We start from the raw sequence: 21,345 nt of genomic DNA on the forward strand, positions 1-21,345 counted from the left end.
GAGATGGGGCGCCTGACTCGGGCTAGCCAGGGAGGTATTCCATACCACAGCACATCATGGCCGGGGTGGGGGGTGACTGGGAGTTACCCGGAAGGACACGGGGCTTCCGGGTGGAACTCGTCTTCTTGGCCGGTGGTATCGTATTCTCTTCCCTTGTTATTTTCCCTTATCATTGTTGTCGTTGGCGGTAGCGGTGGTGATTTGTTGCTGGACTGTTCTTGTCTCGACCCGTAGGAGTTGCACTCTTTCGATCCTCCTCCCCGTTCCTCCGGGAGTGGGGGAGAACCCCGGTGGGGGGGGACACGGACCTCGATTGTTGTCAGCTCGGCACCACTCACTGGGAGTGAGTGAACAAGTTACCTGACTGGGTTTAAACCACGACACTCACTCACAATGGCATTAAATAATCTTGACTGCAAGTCAGCAAATTCTCAACTCAGTCACATCTAAACATAAGGCTTCAATGGGTTCGTTACTTCCCATGACCAGTTACTAAACGTTTGCAGCATTTACTACAATTTCAAAGTGGAGAGGATAAACAGTATGGTTTCTTGACCTTGAATCACAGGAACAATTGAATCCTGGAATAAATGGTTGCTTGTTTATTATATATTTGCAAGAAACTGAAGATAAATGAGAACCATGAACTTAAGCCTCACCCTGTGACATGAAGAAAGCAGCTCCAGTTCACATCTAGTTCCATGACTGTCTTCTATGAGCTGGAAGATTTTGCTTCCCTCTCAAGAGGGAGGAGCAGCCAGCCTGCCTTCTCACTGTCAGGAAAACAGACATTCCTCTTCCCTTCTCCACCTTCAGGTGTCACTAAAGGAGCTTTGCTGTTTTCTGAGACTTGGTCAACTTTCCTTTCTGTTCATGTAACCTCTCTGCATAACAGTATTCACTCTCCCAGGGCTCAGCTGTAAATGCACCAGGCCTAGAACACAGGACACATTTCTGGCATAGAACAAGATACTAAAACTTATATCTGATTACCTTAGACATTAAATTACTGAAGCTCTTTGCAGTGTTGCATAAGGAATTAATTGCACATACACGCATTCACTTGCTATGAAATAAACAGACCAGACATTTTACCCATGAGGAAAAGCTGTCACATCCATATTGAATAGGACTTGGATACTGCAGGCAACACCTCTCTGAACCTGCCCAAACCCTGAACTGCCCTTTAGCTAGGTAGCCCTGCAGACACACACAGGGATCCTTTACCAGAGCTGGCAGATGGCAGAGGCCATATCCAAAAGAAGCCTGGAGGGAACAGCACAAAGGATGTGGCAGCATTAACAATACACTGAATAACCAACAGGGAGAGAAAGAAAAGAAGAAAAAAGCCATTCCCAAACTGATATAGATCTTTAATTTAAAACTGAGTAAGTTTATTCATTGGGAAAGTGCAACAAAATACCCCAAGGATAGTGCATTCCACTCCAACAATTAAAATCACGTAAAAAACGAGATAGGAAGGTCTGAGCCTTAAAGAGAACTGGCACAAAAGCTGGTGCTTTTCTTTGTTTCTATATATTTATCTTTGGGTGGCAGAGATAGTCACTGATTAATTTTTTCGGTACTTTTCAACTTCATTTCTTCTAATGCAAGTCATTCTGTTCCTTAACAGATGCTGTCTTGGGACTGGAGGACCATAATCTGCAGGTACTTAAGAGGGGACAGTTTTTAAAGAATGGGGATATAGGGTTCAGTCACATACTCCCATCTAGGAGCTACTAGCCATTCTAAGTAGATATTGCCCCCAGCTGTTTCCCTCTAAAATCTTAGGTATGCAAAAAGAGTCATTCTACTCATAAGAGCAGTTTCTGACACAGCTGAGGAGGTATAAGCAGGCAAGAGGAGAGCACAGGACTATAGCAAGCTTATAGTAGGTGCTGCTTGAGGGAGCTGCTAGTTTCCAATCACTGAACCAATTTTTGTGGTAGAGGTTAGCTTAGCCCTCTTGGAAATGCTGCAGGTAGGTCTCACACCCGTAGTGGCCTATTCTCACTCACACCTGCTACTGCACTTCAGCTGAGCAGGACAAGCCCAGTAGGATTCTTTAATCCTTCGCAATTACGTATCTTTTGCTAGCACTTTCTGCCCAATGATTTCAAAATACTTTATAAGCATCACTGTACCAAGCTTAAAATTCTTTGACACACAGGTATTTTAAATGGAACAGAGTACAACAAATGTCTGCAACAAAACAACAGAAGAGCTGCTCTCCTGGGTCCCAGTCCTGAACTCATCCTTCTTTTACTTTTAAATTCTTTTTCTCCTTTAACCTATTTTTTACAGCACAAATGATTTGATTTAGTCTGCAGAAGTTTATTAATCCCAATACTGACAAGTGACACCTAGTATGAATACATTAGTTCCCAATTCCACATGAAGATTGCCTGTCCAGTCCATGTCACCATGACCTCCTGGTCTCAGCTGTCTGTGTTTGTGTTTGGTTTATGTCTCTTGGTTCTGCTGTTCTCCTGATGGTGACCATCTTCAGAGGGTGCTTGGCCCTTTCCCTTTGTCCCAGATTCCTCTGGGAATTTCTGACCCTCAGCCAACACCTGCCGAATAGTCATATTGATGCGGGAAGACTGCAAGTACTTGGCACACACCTGCCAGTCCTCATCAGAGCTGTGCTCAATGACTGAGCCAACAGGAAGGTCTGAAGAAAGTCCTTGGTCCAGGCATGAAGGCAAAGCTGCTCCTTCAGGGTTGGGGAGGACCCGTGGCACAGCATGGTACAGGAGGCGACTGAAGCCAGACATCACCATGATATCTCCACTGTGCATGAACATTGCTGTTGGGGCCTCCTCCCGCTTCAGGCCTCCAAGCAAAAATATTGAGGACTGCCCAAAACTAGAGACAGTATGAGGATAGAGAAAGAAGACAAAACTAATTCAGGTAGAGAACAGTTATATGTACAGTTAAGAAAAGATTAGCAGCTAAATGCTTGTACAAAACCAAAACCAAACAAAAACAAAACCCAAACAAGCAAACCAGACAGGTCTCCTAGTAACAACTTTTAACAACTTTACAATGTGAGCATGGAAAACAGACTAAGAGGCCTGGTTCAAGGCAGTGTGAGCAGTTGCCTTGCCAGGTTTGAAGCTCTTCTGAGTTATTTCATTGTTGCCTGCTAGTACCAAACTGACACCGTACTAGAACAGAACTGTGCTCCGTGCAAAGAGCTCTTCCACCACAGGTGCCACATCCATGCTATTCAAGCAGTCTTCAGAGAAAAAATTATGACCTTGAGATACAGCTTTCTACTGTTCAAATCTTCAGAGAGTGAATATTATATATCCAATTAGCAAACTACATCATACTGACTTCCTAGAGCCATATACAACTATATAAAAAAGGAGACCAGTCCTTCCACAGCACTTGAGCATTTTCCTTGACTCACCTGAATGATAAAAGGGGACGAGAATGGTCTAGTTCAGACTCATCCACATGAATTCCCAGGGAGGAGTCAAAGTGATAGTAGTTCAAGATCCCTGCTTGGGCTTGGAAACCCCGGAACCCACAGGCTGCGGCCACTTGTTCTGACAGGAACGCAAGGTCTGAGGGGAAAGGAGTGTGGTGATTTGCTGAGTACTTCTGGAGGAAGGAGAGTGGGAAAAAAGTAAACACAAACCACATCCAGAACATCAGAGCAGAACATACAATTGAAAAACAAACACTGAATGAGAAGTCAGAAGTTTGGCTAACAGTCACAGAGTACATCATATTTATGACTACAACACAGGCAGAACTACAGCAAGTTTACCTCTTCATGTAATTCTGGGCCCATGCTAAGACTGCTAAGATAGAATTAATAGTGGAGTTACCATTATATCTTGATGGCAAACTTGAAGTCAGTAAGATTAGTACTTAAGGCTTGTACCAACATCCTGAGGATCTACTTGGTTACTACCTAAAGCTGCTAACTGAAAGACACAACTGTATCTCATTAACAGAACTTTGAAGAACAAGGAACAGAAATCAACTGCAAACCTACTTTTTCTCTCTCCCATGACTGACTCTCAGATGACTGGAAGGGAATAACTAAGTTTTTATTAAGGCACCCAATAATAGGCTGACATAGTAAATATAAGGCTGCAAGCAGATTTGGTTAAGTATCTGCAATAAGCTGATAAGACTGCATATTCACTCCACCATCCTTTTTCAGCCTCCATCTAACTCAGTTTTATGAAAAAGTTTATTTTGGTCAAGGGCCCCAAAATAGCTGTTACTTGGTGAGGCTGTATTATACTGGTTCAAAGTCACATCAGCAGCAGATTCTTCCTGCTGTCGCTCACCCCTGTGAAGAGAAGTAGTTTCTCAGAAGTAGCTGTCTTAAAGCACTCAAGGTCATTCTCACCTTAAGTAAAATCATAGAATAGTTAGGGTTGGAAAGGACCTTAAGATCATCAAGTTCCAACCCCCCTGCCATGGGCAGGGACACCTCACACTAAAATACCTCACCCAAGGCTCTGTCCAACCTGGCCTTGAACACCGCCAGGGATGGAGCATTCACAACTTCCCTCGACAACCCATTCCAGTGCCTCACCACCCTTACAGTAAAGAACTCCCTCCTTATATCCAATCTAAACTTCTCCTGTTTAAGTTTGAAACCATTACCCATTGTCCTATCACTATAGTCCCTGAGTCCATCCCCAGCATCCCTATAGCCCCCTTCAGATACTGGAAGGCTGCTATGAGGTCTCCATGCAGCCTTCTCTTCTCCAGGCTGCACAGCCCCAACTTTCTCAGCCTATCTTCATGCGGGAGGTGCTCCAGTCCCCTGATCATCCTCATGGCCCTTCTCTGGACTTGTGAGACCTCACTTGGAGTACTGTGTACAGTTCTGGTGTCCTCAAGATAAAAAAGACATGGAACTGTTGGAACAAGAGCAGAGTAGAGGGGCAGGATCACCTCCCTTGACCTGCTGATCACACTCCTTTTGATGCAGCCCAGGATAACTGGCTTTCTGGGCTGCGAGCGCACACTAAAGCCGGTTCATGTTAAGTTTCTCATCGACCAACACCGCCAAGTCTTTCTCCATAGGGCTGCTCTGAAGTAGTTTAAACCACGACAAATGCTTTTGTGACCATCCCTTTAGGTAGGGTAAAAATGAAATGGAGTCACAGGTCTAGGGCTGTATCTAATGCTACCAGTTACCTTACAATGGAAAGAGTGCAGCAATGGACTTTGCTGTTAAATCCTTCACAGTAAGCTAACAGAGACTGAAATTTTCTTTCAAGCATCGTTTGTTACAGCATTCCTTTAAGGCTGTCTTGTAGGATCATAAGCATTTTATTCCATGATATCGTCCTCTGTCTGCCATTCTGAGTGCTTACAGCAGGGAAAAATAAAGAACTTAGCTTCAATACCTTAGTATCCCAGTTATAATGGTAACCAAGTGTCACCCAGCGCAGCTTCTCCAATAAGCTTCTGGGCTCCCATTTACTGGAGCCCTTCTTTCTGCAAAGACAAAATGAATAGAATATGCATTAACTTCTGAGGGGTTTTCTGGTAGTGCAACAAACAGTAATAAGATTCATGCATCCATGTGACAGCCTATTAAAACAATCAATGCTGAACTTTTTTCAGTGCCATTATTTTTTTCCTCTAAAGACCCTGAAAAATCAGTTCATGCAACTTCTGCAAGCTATAGGACCTCCTGCCAACTGCTGCCAGTTTGAAAGCCTGTATTTTCAACATGGTACATAATTGATTATCAGATGGAGACAACACAGTGAACTGGTACAGATTTAGAAGTCAGAATTAAGCATGTACTGTTTGAGCAGCTGAATGTCAAAGTACAGAATCTGTGAAGATCTAAAAGCTGCAAACAAAAGGAAAAATATTCGAGGCACTTAATGGAAAATGACAAGAAAGGAGAATGCTTTGCCTCACAGTAAAATATATCAAGCTGCATGATGTTCCAAAGGACCATTAGTTCTACTACTTGGTACTTTTACAAGATGTCCTGAGGACAGACCAACGCATTGTCCAGTAAAAAGCAAGACTGCTCTAGCTATGACCGTACACTTCTTGTAATGTCAAGAAGTCTATATTGCAGGTGTCTCCTATCCAGACTGCTATGAAGGACAAAAACCTGCTCTTCTCAACTGTCAACCCTAATGCAGAGAGACTCAGGGGTCTGAAGCCACATGCCAATTTACCACTCTTACTTAAAGATGGTGAAGGCACGAAGAGACCTCAGGGTGGGGCTTTTACTATGGCCTATGAAAAAATCCCTATGAAGTTATAAGAAGGGTAACTATAGTAAATCTGATAGAAACATGCTGGTAACAAATAAAAAAGGAAGCTACACATCTATCTGCTAGTCCAATTATTCCAGCAATTTCAGCTTCTTTTCTCAAGCTAAGTCATGTGTTACAGTAAGGAAAGAAAGGGAAATATACTCAGAATATCATCAGCTGCACCCGATGGTTGGCTCTCACAGCCTCATTAGTTCAGTAAAACATGCCGTCTTTTACAAAACAGATTCATATTTGTTCTGCCATGGTGAAGCCTCAACCAAGCACCTGGATTTAATGCACATTTCTACCTGCATACACATGTTGTTTCTGCCCTTCACCTATACCATACTAAGCTAAACCAGGAATAGCAGTAAAAGGCCAGTTTCTTTACCATTAGCAATTTTTTATAGCTCACTGACTATTGAAAAGTCATCTTTCCAGTATCCACCTCTGTCACAGGGCAGAGCCAACTGCAATTACTTTCACTACAGTGCTAGAGTGTTTGCACAACATCAGGAACACTAATACGCTCAGCAGGTCCTTATTTTTGCATGTGATTTCACACGATTGCTAAGGAGAGGAAAGTCCTGAGTGTTATGTATCTGGAAACAGCATGTTCCTACAACTGTAGGAGCAGGTGCTTCTACAAGAAAGCACAGAGAAATTCAGGTATAACTGCGTTCAAAAAGAGAACAAGACTGAACAGCTGGGGCTTTAGTCTGAAGCTGGTAAACAACTGCATCTATAAAATCCCCCCCAGCTTTTTCCTTGTACACAGGTTACACATATCCCTTGTAGGGATGCTCTAGCCTCTTTTATGCTTTTACTTGTCACCAGCACTTAAGAAAATACACAAACTCCACTCTTCAAAGAGGCATAGAATATCTTTCTAGGCACTGTGTAGACTCTCCCTACCTCATTATTCCTGTATCCTGAAAACAGCAGATAAGCCATGACCTGAGCACATTTATGCATCTTTCCAATGGCTTCAAAAAGCATTAAAATTGTTCCCAGACTTGGAAGTAGACAATTATTTAGTTAAGCACTCTATTTCTCCCCTCCCTGAATGCCTCTCAACTCTACACACAAGTTGGCTAGTTTCATCTGCTGTTCTCCAGGTAAAAAGAACTATACAGCACTTTGCTCACTTGAAGACTCAGGGAAGCGCTTAATAAAACCGCCAGCCATGACTTTTCCGAATGCTGTTTTTAACTGAACTGGATTCAGCTGCAAATTAACTTCTGTTCTGATCATTCTCTGTGCACACAGGAAGTGTTGCTGGGAAAAGCCTGCTGAGCTGGAACAGTACCTCACTTTTTCACCTGTAGGGCACAATGCACAATACTTTAAAGGAATCATTTTTCATCCTTGATGGAACACAGAAGAAAAGTGTCTAAATTTCTGTAACTAGTTCTGACTTAGCTTGTAAAACAGAAGTGGAGCCATAACTTCTCTCTTAGGTGCAAACATTTCAAAGTCCAAACCTTGCTTTTGCCATTACACATCTTGTAGATGTTAAACATATTTTTAGAGAAAAATCTCAGCATGTCAATTTTACTAAGAGACTCAGGGAGATGAGAGCTCTAGAGAACTCATTATCAAAAATGAGCCGTGAAATAAGCAAGGTAATGATAAATACCCAGGTAACTAAAAGACTGTATACTGTGAATAGCATCTCTCTGATGTATTTTTTACAGGTGACTAACTAAAAAGGTTTTTAAAACCTTTGGACTCCATTATTTTTGACCACCAAACGTTTCTGTGGACTTACCTTAGCTGCTCCTTGCTCTGTCCCCACAGGTCAATGGTCTTCTCAGGAGCCATATGAAGGTCTAAATTGCAGACATTGGGTTTCTGGGGATATAGCTTGAGACACTGCTTCACCCAGTGACGCTGGCATCCCGGAAGGAAAGGATTCAGTATGAAAATAAACCCTGACAACAAGAGAGAAAAAAAAAAGGAGAAGGTAGAGAGAGAGTATAATTAGGCATTTCCCTTGTTTCTTCTAAAACTAGAGCCAAGGACAAGGGTACTGAAAGAAACAACTTAGACATATAACCACTGATTCTGCATGTAAGTTCATGAAATTTATTAACAGGTCTGAATAAGTAAGTTAAAACCTATTGCTTTTTCAGTACAAACAAACGGTGAACATAAGGTAGAAGGCAAGGAGGGCAGCCAACAATGGTCCAAGCAAAAAAATAACAATAAAGGACTTAATCTGTGTAAGGCATACTGATCATTGATCACAGCAGATAAAGGAGTAAGAACCATAAAGCAAATTGCTTTGGAGTAAATTTGATTTTCAAATGATTCAGCAAGATTCTTCTCTTGAACCCTGCAAAGTTAAAATAATTCTAGCCTAGTTCTTCTAGACTTCAAACTGTCCTTGTTGCTGCCTCTGAATTCACACTGTCTTCTTATTGCTGCTTCAGTGTCATGAACTGCAGAGAGCAGTACAGGAGCTGAGCAAGTCTCTAGTAATATAAACTGTCCTCTCCTCTGCTTCATGCTCATTTCCAGGTAAGTCTGATTGTATCCATCTTTGTATTTTGATATGGTAATATTCATCAAGTGGGCATGAAAGTCAAATTATGTCCCAAACTGCCTGCTGCTGCTGCAAATACTTTGCAGTCATTGTTAATTAACAACAAAAATAAACATGTAGATAGTCTGCACATTCGTTTAGCCAGGCACCTCTGGCACAGTTCAAGCAGCAGCCCAAATAAGAGGATTAGCAGAGAGGTAATGGATTGATTTGGTCTATATCTTAGCAGACAAGAGTCCTTGACATGAGATCTGCCATCACTAGGAGTGCTAACAGGATTCTTCATTGGAGTTTTCTCCCCAGAACCCAAGGCAAGTTTCCTTCCAGGCCAGGGTCGACAGCATTGATGAGTGTCTGAAGGGAAGATGCTATTAATCTTTATTATACCTATGCTGAGAATCAAGGCATTCTCTCAAAGACTGTCAGTTCAGTAAAACTCGCCAACACAAAATTCACATACAAAGTTAGGTAAGGGTATAGGAGATAAAAAAGGAACAGGAGGTTTCGAGGTTTTGCCCTACTGTGACGTTTTGAACTTCTTGGTCATACCAAGTTAAACAGAGACAAAAACAGATGAAAAAGGAAGAAGCAAGGCTAGGAGTCTCAGCAGGATACAAACTTGCCTTGTGGCCTTATGACAGTGGTAATAAAGCACAGAAGAAGCTTCCCGCCAGCACATCTCACTGACCTCATAAGATAAAATTAACTAGTTAGAGCCTTCCGTGTATTAATAATGTAGTGTCATTCATTTCACTCCACTCCCTGTACCATCAGACTATGGCAGCCTTCTGAAAGGTCTGGTTACAAGAAGTTTATTTGCCAGAACATTAAATTTACTTTCTGTTGGCCTCTGCATAGAACAGAACAATATTAGTGCCCTTCCCTTCAGCAGCTTTTGATGTGGGGCTCTCAAAGCGCCTTACTATATTAATGAAATTATGCTCTACTGTGTGTGTATTGTCTCCAGGTATTACTGAAGGAACTGAAGCCTGCAAGGCCTAGTTACACACTGAGCTGAGAACAAGAATCCAAATTTTATGACTCTTGTATCAGAAGCTTAGCACATGCTCCTGTCTCTCAAAACCTTTCCTTGCTTACTCCTAAGAAACCAGATTAGCCTAGATTTACAAAATCAAGAACTAAAAAGTGGTTTATTGCTAGGCTTCTGATGTTAAGAAAAGGAAAAAAAACATGAATTTCTAATAGCTGGGGAGTTTTAGTATAAAATTCTATACTGACATTCAAGACTAACAGTTCCTGGGAAGGCAAACAGAGCTAGAAATCAGTGGCTTACCACACATGGGAGGAAAAAGAGCAAGAGATATATTTCTGTAGCAATCATTCTGAGCTGACTCAAGAACATCACAGACAAGCTTTGAAAGCAACACAGTTGAACCTCTTGGCCTTGAAAGAGTTGGTCTGAGTGGAATGGGCAAAAGATGACTACTTTGGGGATATGTATACCACAGGAATCTGCCTTGAGGAAGTAAGTGCAGTTCTCTTACTGCAGCAAAATCTTATGGCACACTAGGAATTAATTTACACTTAGTCTCCAGCCTCAGTCAGAGGAAGGGTAAGACATGCAGATGTCTAGCAACAAGAACAACCTCTCATCAAACCAACTTGTGTCAGTTACAAAGATCCAAAGGCAGCACTGCCCACATCTCACAGAACTCAAGACAGAACTCAACAGAAATTCATCCAGATTCCTTAGTTTTATATTTCATTGCTCACTGTGGGAACAAAACCAAATGAGTTTTTTTCCATTTGGCCAGAGTCAAGCTAAAGAAATTCTAACTTATTTTAGTGGACTATTGGGGCAGTTGGTTAAATATCTTATAGTGCTTTAGGATGTCTGGATAAAGGTAGCTGGAAAAGGATAAAATACTATTCTTGTCTGCACAAGACTTGATTCTAAACACAAGTGAGAATTTGTTAATGTATTTGCATTTCATTTTAATGAAATGTTTTCTTTGTCAAAAGTGGAAGAAAAATGCACTTAAGTAGAACACTTGTGATTTACCCCCCCTCCATACAATTGTTAGGAAAGACAGACAGATGTAAAATGACAAGCGAGATCAAACGAGGGCAGCTATAATGTGACAGGTAAGTGGAACAAAAAAATTTATAGTGGCAATAAGAGGTGGAAGTCTTTCTCCTGAATTTATTAAATTCCCTGTGTATTACCATGCCAGATGACTAGTGTGGCTGCCACAGTTTCAGAAATGGTAGGTTGGCTTCATAGCAACTCACACAGACACTGACTGCAGTACAGATGAACCAGAAGAATGGTTCTTTTCTAATGTTCATGATATATGTTGAGGAAAAATAGATGCTATAGAAATATAAACATCTCTATCAAGGGCAACAGGAATCCATCCTCATGAGGGATGCTCTGGTTGATCAGAGACTGTGAAACAAAAGGCCCTTCTGTTCTCACTTTCATATATATTGCTGTATCCCACCCTTCAGTTGACTTGTTTGTCCTCCCGCACTTAAAATAACATTAAATTACACTTTAGCAAACCAAAGTAGCTTTTTCAGGCAGGGCAGAGGGGGCAAGATGGAAGACGCCTGAATCCAAAGGAACAAGGTTGTGTTTAATTATTCTTGAAATCAAGAAATACATACCTGGATAACCTTTAAGGCCATAGGCTTTCCACTGGCTAACTGGCTGTAATCCTGCTCTGTAGGCATCTTGATCACTGACTGATGAAATACTGAGCTGTGATCTGACCACCTGGCAAAAGAAAACAGATTAGTTATAAAAAGGAAGAAAAATAAAACTCATCCAAACCCAGCACCTATGAGAAAGAGTGCTATCATATTCCACACTAAGTCTTGTGAAAATGCCAACTGTACCACAAAACGAAGCAACTGTGACCATAACAGGGCATGCTGCTAACAGAGCTAGTATGTACTCCGTGCAGGAGTTAAACTGTACTACAGTTTTCACAATACCTAAGGATCAGGAGAGATGTCCTCCATTCATTAAAAAAAGCCCTGAACAATTCATACCAATGAGAAAAAAATGGCACTATTTGTCCATTTCCATAGTACAGCCACATCTTTATAAAACATTCTAGTAATTATCAATCTTCATTAGAGAGCAATATACCCATAACACTTCATACCTTCAAAGAACATTCCAAATACAAGTTGCTAGTGATACCATAGGGTAGCTGACTATTCTGTTATTCATAGAACAAGCAGTAATACAGTGATCAAGTAGCCAAAGTTGTCTGATGTGAAGTACTGCAGAAATCCAGTAAATCCCTAATACCACATTGACAGTTCTGTTTTCAACAGCAGGGCCAACAGCTCAAGGCTTAGCAAGATACATTTTCTTGACATACTCTCTTGGGTAGCAATAACACATGTATTTAAGATGCAGTAAACCAACACTTGCTGTCAAAACCAAACTCATCCACTGTGTTCCCACCCCCTCCCTTAGGGCTGAGAATCATCTTGCGGTTCATGGCAGAGAGGCCGGTTAGTTTTGTCCTGGCTTAGTTCCCCAGGCCAGCTCTCCATGTAGCTCATGTAGCTATACAGAAGTACAGCTCATTGTCGTGGTTTAAACCCAGTCAGGTAACTTGTTCACTCACTCCCAGTGAGTGGTGCCGAGCTGACAACAATCGAGGTCCGTGTCCGTTCACCCCCCCCCCCGCCCCGCACCGGGGCTCTCCCCTTCCCCGCTCCGGGAGGAACGGGGAGGAGGATCGAGAGAGTGCAACTCCTACGGGTTGAGACAAGAACAGTCCAGCAACAAATCACCACCGCTACTGTCAGCTAAAACAATGATAAGGGAAAATAACAAGGGAAGAGAATACGATACCACCGGCCAAGAAAGCGAGTTCCACCCGGAAGCCCCTGTCCTTCTGGGTAACTCTCAGTTACCCCCCACCCCGGGCATGACGTGCTGTGGTATGGAATACTTCCCCGGCTAGCCCGGGTCAGGCGCCCCATCTCTGCTTCCTCACAGCTTCCCCTCCTCCCTGGCAGAGCATGAGCCTCACAGAGTCCTTGGTCAGGGTAAACATCACTTAGCAACAACCAAAAACATCAGCTTCACCAACACTGTTCTCAAGCTAGAAGTCAAAACACAGCACTGCACCAGTTAACACAAAGGAAAAACATGACTGCTACTGCTGAACCCAGGACATTATCCACCCCTTATTCCATACCATTCACGTCATGCTCAGATCCCACATTTTCAATACACCATCGCTCTCCCACATATATACATCCATATACATACAGACCAAGAGGAAAAAATCATTTTCTTAGTGCATGGACCAATCCCTATAATGCTGCCGAGTCCATTCGGTCCATGATGTTCCAAGTTCATTCTCTGTTGGGATGATGGCTGGAGGGAAGTCAGGGCCAGTCGCTGGTGACCTGGAGACATCTAGTTGATGGGCTATAAAAGCATTACACAGCAGGCAACAGCATACAATTGAGTTCACTGGCTGTTTTCCCCTAAAATCAAATCCCCTTGAGGTATACATAGGACTTCCCCATCTTCCCGCATTACCCACCAAGTATATCCAGGTCCCTGAGCAAAAGCAATCCCACGAGTGGGTTTGCCTTTACCTGAAGCAGGAATAACCCAGACTGTCTTCCCCAGCAAATTCTTCATATGCACCACGGGAACTTTGTCCCCCTCTACAATATGTAAAAGTTCTGACTGGGCTGGGCCGGCCCTGTTGGCAGATCCTCTGGTGTTGACCAACCAGGTGGCCTTTGGTAAATGTGTATCCCAATGCTTGAAAGTTCTCCCACCCATCGCTCTCAGTGTAGTTTTTAACAGCCCATTGTACCGTTCAATTTTCCCAGAGGCTGGTGCATGGTATGGGATGTGATATACCCACTCAATGCCATGCTCTTTGGCCCAAATATCTATAAGGTTATTCCGGAAATGAGTGCCATTGTCTGACTCAATTCTCTCTGGGGTGCCGTGTCACCACAAAATCTGTTTCTCAAGGCCCAGGATAGTGTTCCAGGCAGTGGCATGGGGCACAGCGTATGTTTCCAGCCACCCGGTGGTTGCTTCCACCATGGTAAGCACATGGCGCTTGCCTTGGCGGGTTGGTGGCAGTGTGATATAGTCAATCTGCCAGGCCTCCCCATATTTATACTTCAACCATCGTCCTCCATACCAAAGAGGCTTTAACAGCTTGGCTTGTTTAATTGCAGCACATGTTTCACACTCATGAATAACCTGGGCAATAGTGTCCATTGTTAAGTCCACCCCTCGATCACAGGCCCATCTGTATGTTGCATCTCTGCCCTGATGGCCTGAAGTGTCATGGGCCCACCGGGCCAAAAATAATTCACCTTTATGTTGCCAATCTAAGTCCATCTGAGCCACTTCAATCTTAGCCGCTTTATCCACTTGTTGGTTGTTCTGGTGTTCCTCAGTGGCCCGACTCTTGGGTACATGGGCATCTACATGACGTACCTTCACCACCAGGTTCTGCACCCGGGCAGCAATATCTTTGCACAGTGCAGCAGCCCAGATGGGTTTACCTCTGCGTTGCCAGTTGCTCTGCTTCCATTGCTTCAACCACCCCCACAGGGCATTTGCCACCATCCATGAATCAGTGTAGAGATAAAGTACTGGCCACTCTTCTCGTTCAGCAATGTCGAGGGCCAGCTGGATGGCTTTCACCTCGGCAAACTGACTCGATTCACCCTCTCCTTCAGCAGTTTCTGCAACTTGTCGTCCAGGACTCCGTACAGCTGCCTTCCATCTCCGATGCTTTCCCACAATACGGCAAGAGCCATCAGTAAACAAGGCATACTGCTTTTCACTTTCTGACAGTTTATTATATGGTGGGGCCTCTTCAGCGCGCACCACCTCCTCCTCTGGTGACATTCCGAAATCTTTGCCCTCTGGCCAGTCCATGATGACTTCTAGAATGCCTGGACGACTGGGATTTCCTATTCGAGTTCGTTGTGTAATTAGTGCAGCCCATTTACTCCATGTAGCATCAGTTGCATGATGTGTAGAGGAGACCCTGCCTTTGAACATCCAGCCCAGCATGGGCAGCCGGGGTGCCAGGAGGAGCTGTGCTCAGTGCCAATCACTTCCGAAGCAGCTCGAACCCCTTCATAGGCTGCCAGTATCTCTTTCTCAGTTGGGGTATAGCTGGCCTCAGATCCTTTGTATCCCCGACTCCAAAAGCCGAGGGGTCGACCTCGAGTCTCCCCTGGAGCTTTCTGCCAGAGGCTCCAGGTAGGACCGTTCTCCCCAGCTGCAGTGTACAGCACATTTTTTACATCTGGTCCGGTCCGGACTGGTCCAAGGGCTACTGCATGAACTATCTCACGTTTAATTTGCTCAAAGGCTTGTTGCTGCTCAGGGCCCCATTTAAAATCATTCTTCTTCCGGGTCACATGATAGAGAGGGCTTACAATCGAACTGTAATTTGGGATGTGCATTCTCCAGAACCCCACTGCACCCAAGAAAGCTTGCGTTTCTTTCTTATTAGTTGGTGGAGACATTGCTGTTATCTTGTTGATCACATCTGTGGGGATCTGTCTACGTCCATCTTGCCATTTTATTCCCAAAAATTGAATCTCCTGTGCAGGTCCCTTGACCTTACTCCGTTTTATGGCAAAACCGGCTTTCAGCAGGATTTGGATTATTTTCCTCCCTTTCTCAAAGACTTCTTCCGCTGTATCGCCCCACACAATAATGTCATCAATGTATTGCAGGTGTTCTGGAGCTTGCCCCTGTTCCAGTGCAGTCTGGATCAGTCCATGGCAAATGGTAGGGCTGTGTTTCCACCCCTGGGGCAGTCGGTTCCAAGTGAACTGGACACCCCTCCAAGTAAAAGCAAACTGTGGCCTGCACTCTGCTGCCAAAGGAATGGAGAAAAATGCATTGGCAATATCAATCGTGGCATACCACTTGGCTGCCTTTGACTCTAGTTCATACTGAAGTTCTAGCATGTCCGGTACGGCAGCACTCAATGGTGGTGTGACTTCATTCAGGCCACGATAGTCTACTGTTAGTCTCCATTCTCCATTAGACTTTCGCACTGGCCATATGGGGCTATTGAAGGGCGAGCGGGTCCTGCTGATCACCCCCTGACTCTCCAGTCTACGGATCAACTGATGGATGGGAATCAGGGAGTCTCGGTTGGTGCGATATTGCCGCCGGTGCACTGTTGTGGTTGCAATTGGCACTGGTTGTTCTTCGACTTTCAGCAACCCCACAGCAGAGGGATCTTCTGAGAGACCAGGCAAGGTGGACAGCTGCTCAATTTCCTCAGTCTCCAAAGCAGCAATACCAAAAGCCCACCGGTACCCTTTTGGGTCTTTGAAGTACCCTCTCTTGAGGTAGTCTATGCTGAGAATGCATGGAGCCTCTGGACCAGTCACAATAGGGTGCTTTTGCCATTCCCTCCCAGTCAGGCTGATTTCAGCCTCCAGCACAGTCAACTCTTGGGATCCTCCTGTTACTCCAGAAATATAGATGGGTTCCACCCCTTGACAGCTTGATGGCATCAGGGTACACTGTGCACCGGTATCTACTAGAGCCTTATACTTCTGTGGGACTGATGTGCCAGGCCATCTGATCCACACAGTCCAGTAAATCCGATTGTCCCCTACCTCCACCTGGCTGGAGGCAGGGCACCTCTAATGGTCGTCACAGCATTGGACACTTAAGTCGTGTTGAAAGGGATTATTCTTCATTATCACAGGAGCTGGAGTAAAATCAGCTCTTCCACTCCATCTGGGAAACTGCTCACCAGAGACTGAAGCCATAGCTCTCATGGGATGATCAGTCTTGGCCCTTGCTCCCCTCTTCAGTTCACTCACCCGTTCCTCCAAAGCTGAAGTAGGTTTTCCATCCCACTTTGTCATGTCTTCTCCGTGATCCAGCAGGTAAAACCATAGGGTACCCCGTGGCGTATACCTCCTGTATCTCCTCTCTCGAACAATAGGACGCCTTTTGTTAATAGCTGAGACGTGTGTTGGTACACGTGAGGAGCTGGATAAATCAGATACATCGTCCCTCAATTTTTCGAGGTCCTGGGACAGTTTTTTCACAGCTGAGATGATGGAAGGGGTGAGATTGTCTTCGAACTCTCGGAGTTTATGAACCATTTCATCCACTGTTAGTGGTACTATGTCATTCCAGGTCACTGTTGCCAATGAATGGGCATATGATGACGGTACATTCCGTGTAAGTTTTCGCCACATGGGTCGTGTACATTCAACTTCATCTGGATCTATAGGTGTATCCCCGTTATTCGGCTTGATGTGATAGATCATCTCTACGATGGCCGATTCCCTCAGAGACTGGATGCCTTTGTCTATAGTAGTCCACTTGGCCAAATGACTCATTAACATCGTCCTTGTACGGAAACCTTTCTTTCACAGCTGCCAAGAGCCTCCTCCAAAGGCTGAGGGACTTTTTCTCTCTTGCAATTGCTTTGTCAATTCCCCCTTCTCTAGCAAGTGATCCCAGCTGCTTGGCTTCTGTACCTTCTAGTTCGTGACCATCGGCCCCATTGTCCCAGCATCGGAGTAACCAGGTGATGATGTGCTCCCCTGGTTGACGGGTAAAATCTTTTCGCATATTCCGCAGCTCGGTTGAGGTCCGAGGTCGAGAAGTTACCTCTTCTTCTTCTTCTTCGTCATGTGATGATGACTCCTGATCAGATTCTGGGCCGGGTGGTGAATTCATTGGTTCTTCATCTCGCTTCACCCTTTTTGCCTCCTTTTTGCTTGTTCTCTTGTGTACAGGGGCAACTGATATTGGTACGAATTGGTCCTCTGGTTTGGCTGCAGTGATTATCACTGTGGTTTGAGTAGCGACTGTACTTGTTGCTGGGGGTGGTGTAGCTGCTGTACTTGGAGCTGGGGTAACCGCGCTGTCTGTGGCAGTTGAAGTTTGAGCAGCTGCTGTACTTGCTGCTGGGGTAGCTGCGCAGTTCATTGCAGCCAAAGTTTGAGTAGCGACTGTCACTTTGCCCTCAAATCCGCCGACATTCTTTTCCTTTTGAAGGTGCTGGATAGTGTTGAACAAGGCCCTGTAAGCATAGGCCAAGCCCCAGCACGTTGCCGTGATTTGTCCATCTCTGGTATGGCCAGAATGACCACACACCTCATTTAAGTGTTTTACTAATTCTTCTGGATTTTGCAGTTGTTCGGTAGTGAAATTCCAAAGTACTGGAGGGGCCCACTGACCTAGATACTTGCCCATACTATCCCACACACCCTGCCACTCATGGCTGTCCAGCCTCTGGGAAAATCTCTCGGTCCTCCTACATCGTCGTTTGACCCCAGACAAGACCCAAACCTGAATCTGCTTAACTCTTGAAATCAGTAGTGGGCAAAACACACTCTGTATGCGTGTTAGCATGGTGATTCCCATCACCATCAGCAAACAAGTCTCAACAGCATTAAAAGGCCATTCAAAAAATTCAAAACTCTCAAATGTAAATGGTCTGGGGGGACGACTAGGAGGGTAAAAGAATGTCTCCTTCACAGGTTGAGCACCTGAGGAGGAGAAAAAAGATGTGTAATTGCTAAGCACCTCCATCATATACCTCCCAAAGTATAAAGGTGGTGACCACACTGGGAACACAAGCCAGATCAGTTTCATGATCAATGATTCTATTGTATTACAAGTCATTACCATAAAGTACAATGGGATAAAAACCTTAGCCCAAGCCCCACACTTGAAAAACACTAATACAGCAAATACCGGATGGACGTAAAATATGATATACTGAAACTGTGAGATCAAGAGGAAAAACCTTGAGAGCCAATAAATCAGCATTGTGACGAGTGACTATCAATCCAGTCAGATCTGTCGTTATCTCAACCCTTCGTGCCCCACGTTGGGCGCCAAAAAGAACTGTCGTGGTTTAAACCCAGTCAGGTAACTTGTTCACTCACTCCCAGTGAGTGGTGCCGAGCTGACAACAATCGAGGTCCCCCCCCCCCCGCACCGGGGCTCTCCCCTTCCCTGCTCCCGGAGGAACGGGGAGGAGGATCGAGAGAGTGCAACTCCTACGGGTTGAGACAAGAACAGTCCAGCAACAAATCACCACCGCTACTATCAGCTAAAACAATGATAAGGGAAAATAACAAGGGAAGAGAATACGATACCACCGGCCAAGAAAGCGAGTTCCACCCGGAAGCCCCTGTCCTTCCGAGTAACTCCCAGTTACCTCCCACCCCGGGCATGACATGCTGTGGTATGGAATACCTCCCTGGCTAGCCCGGGTCAGGCGCCCCGTCTCTGCTTCCTCACAGCTTCCCCTCCTCCCTGGCAGAGCATGAGCCTCACAGAGTTCTTGGTCAGGGTAAACATCACTTAGCAACAACCAAAAACATCGGCTTCACCAACACTGTTCTCAAGCTAGAAGTCAAAACACAGCACTGCACCAGTTAACACAAAGGAAAAACATGACTGCTACTGCTGAACCCAGGACACTCATGTAAGGAAAGACCTGGCCAGGCATAGTGGGAATAAGATGGCAGACACAAGCAAGACTTTGTTTATGATAACTTAAAGGCCTTTGCACACAAACTCTGCAGCGCTGAATATGTAAATCAGTCTGCAGGCTGACAGCTCTGGTTAACATCTTCTGAGTAAATTACCTACATAGAATTTGTAAGAAAACTTTAGAGCAGTGCTGGGCAGCAGCCTCTGGCAACGTGGTTTTCGATCAACAAATTTTTTAGCTCTTTGTCAAAAGCAGCTTTGCAACTGCCAGCCTTGAAGAGCTTAGTTCAGAGTCCTGCCTGCAGGGCATCCCCAGAAAGCCTCTTCCTTCAACTAAGACTGTCACCTCTCTGCCTTCTCAAACTGCTTACACATCAGCTGCTGTCAGGACTTCTGGAGAGCAGGAGCTGTTCTATGCTGAAGAACTACATGTGCTGAATCAGTTAAAAAAGCCTGGTATTGGGGCAGCTGGTATGTCACACTTCACTGAAGAGCTCAATCACTTGAAGCAGTTTTCTGACAGAAAAGGAACAAGAGTATCTGGGCCAATCTGCCTGGCCTGTAGCTCTTCTTAAAGAGAAAAGGCAGATGTTCTTAACCTGCAGGAAAGAGGAATAAAAGGTGCTTTCTCTAGTAAGCTATCAACTTATCTTAGAAGGTAACAGGTGCAAAAAGAATGGTATGAAGAGGGAACAGATGCTTGTGATGCTTTCAAGTACTTTGGATTTCCCAGAAGGGCTGTAACGCTGGAATCCTTTATTTGATAAAGGATTGCTGCAAGCTCAAGACAGGCTGAAATGTTAACACATCCCTTGTTTAATGCTAATGCCCTGAACAATTTCATACGGGTCAAGTTTTATGCCCCATTACAATATCAAAATTTTACTCTGAAAAGACAGTAAAATATATATTGTAATAGAACAGTAAAAAGCAAAGGCTAAGCATTTGAACTACAAAAAATTAGGGAAGATTTCATTTTAACTATATTCCCTACTCCCTTTTTTTCGTACAGGCTCATGTACAGAAAATCCCAGGTTAACAACACTTCAGCAGACATCCACTATCCTTTTGTGAGGTGATAAAACAGAAAATGAGTGTAAAGGATCACTTGTCACTGAGGACATAGCAAACCATGACAGCGACTACTTTGAGATGCACTCCTGCCTGTGTGCCCTGAGGGCTATGACGAATTCTTGCTATACAGGAGTAAGACAGGAGAACACGCTTTACCAAGGGAAGACAGCACGAATCCTGGGTGTGCACTGTGCTGATCTCGGCTCCCTCTTCGGCTCACCGAGGTATTCTCGGGCCAAGACATGGATAATCAGGTCCAGGAAAATGTCAGCTCCAACAGTGAGACTTGCTTTTTTCTGCCCGTATGTTCCTTTGCTTCCCTTAAGTATCATGTGGTCCTACAACATGCTTCAAAAGCCCCTTACTGCAGCATAGAGAGCTAATTAAACATTATGGGAATAAACAAACATAAGCAGAAGCAGTCAATCTGTGAGTAGACTGTGCGATGGCCAGGGCAGCCAGGACAGCAGTTTGTGACCCTGCATCCCACGGGCAGCTAGCCCAAAGGGGCCCTGGATCCACGGGCAGAGGGACCCTCAGAGCTTCTCAATCTCTTCGTCAGCGGCTCATCTCTAACCACGCAACCAGCGTTTAAACGTTATAGCGACCCGTAAGAGGATCAGCGCTGTCGGGCACCGTAACGAGATGGCGTTAGAGACTTCGCTTCGAGCGCGAAGAGCAACAGCAAATGCAAAAAGCAGGCTGCAGCACCGCGCTGAAACACCGCGACACCGCACGGAGAGCGGGGCGGGACGGAACGGACGAGCTCGCAGTGCGCCGCACCAGCCGGCCCCTCACCGCGGGGCGAGGGTAGGAGGAGCCCGGCGTTACCTGGCCCCCCGGCACGGAGAAGTCCACCACGCCCCGCAAGTCCGACGCGTCGCGCTGCCGGTAGAAACGAAAAAGCCGGCGGAAGGCATCCTCCCCGCCCTCCCGGCCCAGGGCCGCCGCCGCCATTTTGGCCATGCCGCGGCGGGCGGTGCAGC

General features: G+C 45.0%; 1 protein-coding gene across 1 annotated transcript; it reads right to left on the reverse strand.

The window, feature by feature from the left end:
• Positions 1-1,372: 1,372 nt before the first annotated feature.
• ALKBH1 (alkB homolog 1, histone H2A dioxygenase) lies at positions 1,373-21,325 on the reverse strand. The gene is made up of 6 exons (XM_061463688.1): positions 21,191-21,325; positions 11,443-11,551; positions 8,035-8,197; positions 5,388-5,478; positions 3,419-3,612; positions 1,373-2,868 (listed from the first exon to the last, which is right to left on the reverse strand). The coding sequence occupies exons 1-6, from the start codon at positions 21,323-21,325 to the stop codon at positions 2,439-2,441; spliced, it is 1,122 nt and encodes a 373-aa protein (XP_061319672.1). The 3' UTR covers positions 1,373-2,438.
• Between the last annotated feature and the right edge of the window lie 20 nt (positions 21,326-21,345).

The sequence above is a fragment of the Pezoporus flaviventris genome, unplaced genomic scaffold, assembly GCF_033815535.1.
Source record: "Pezoporus flaviventris isolate CSIRO_AGI_PZ_B2104156 unplaced genomic scaffold, CSIRO_AGI_Pfla_v1 ptg000036l, whole genome shotgun sequence".
Classification (NCBI taxonomy): Eukaryota; Metazoa; Chordata; class Aves; order Psittaciformes; family Psittacidae; genus Pezoporus; species Pezoporus flaviventris.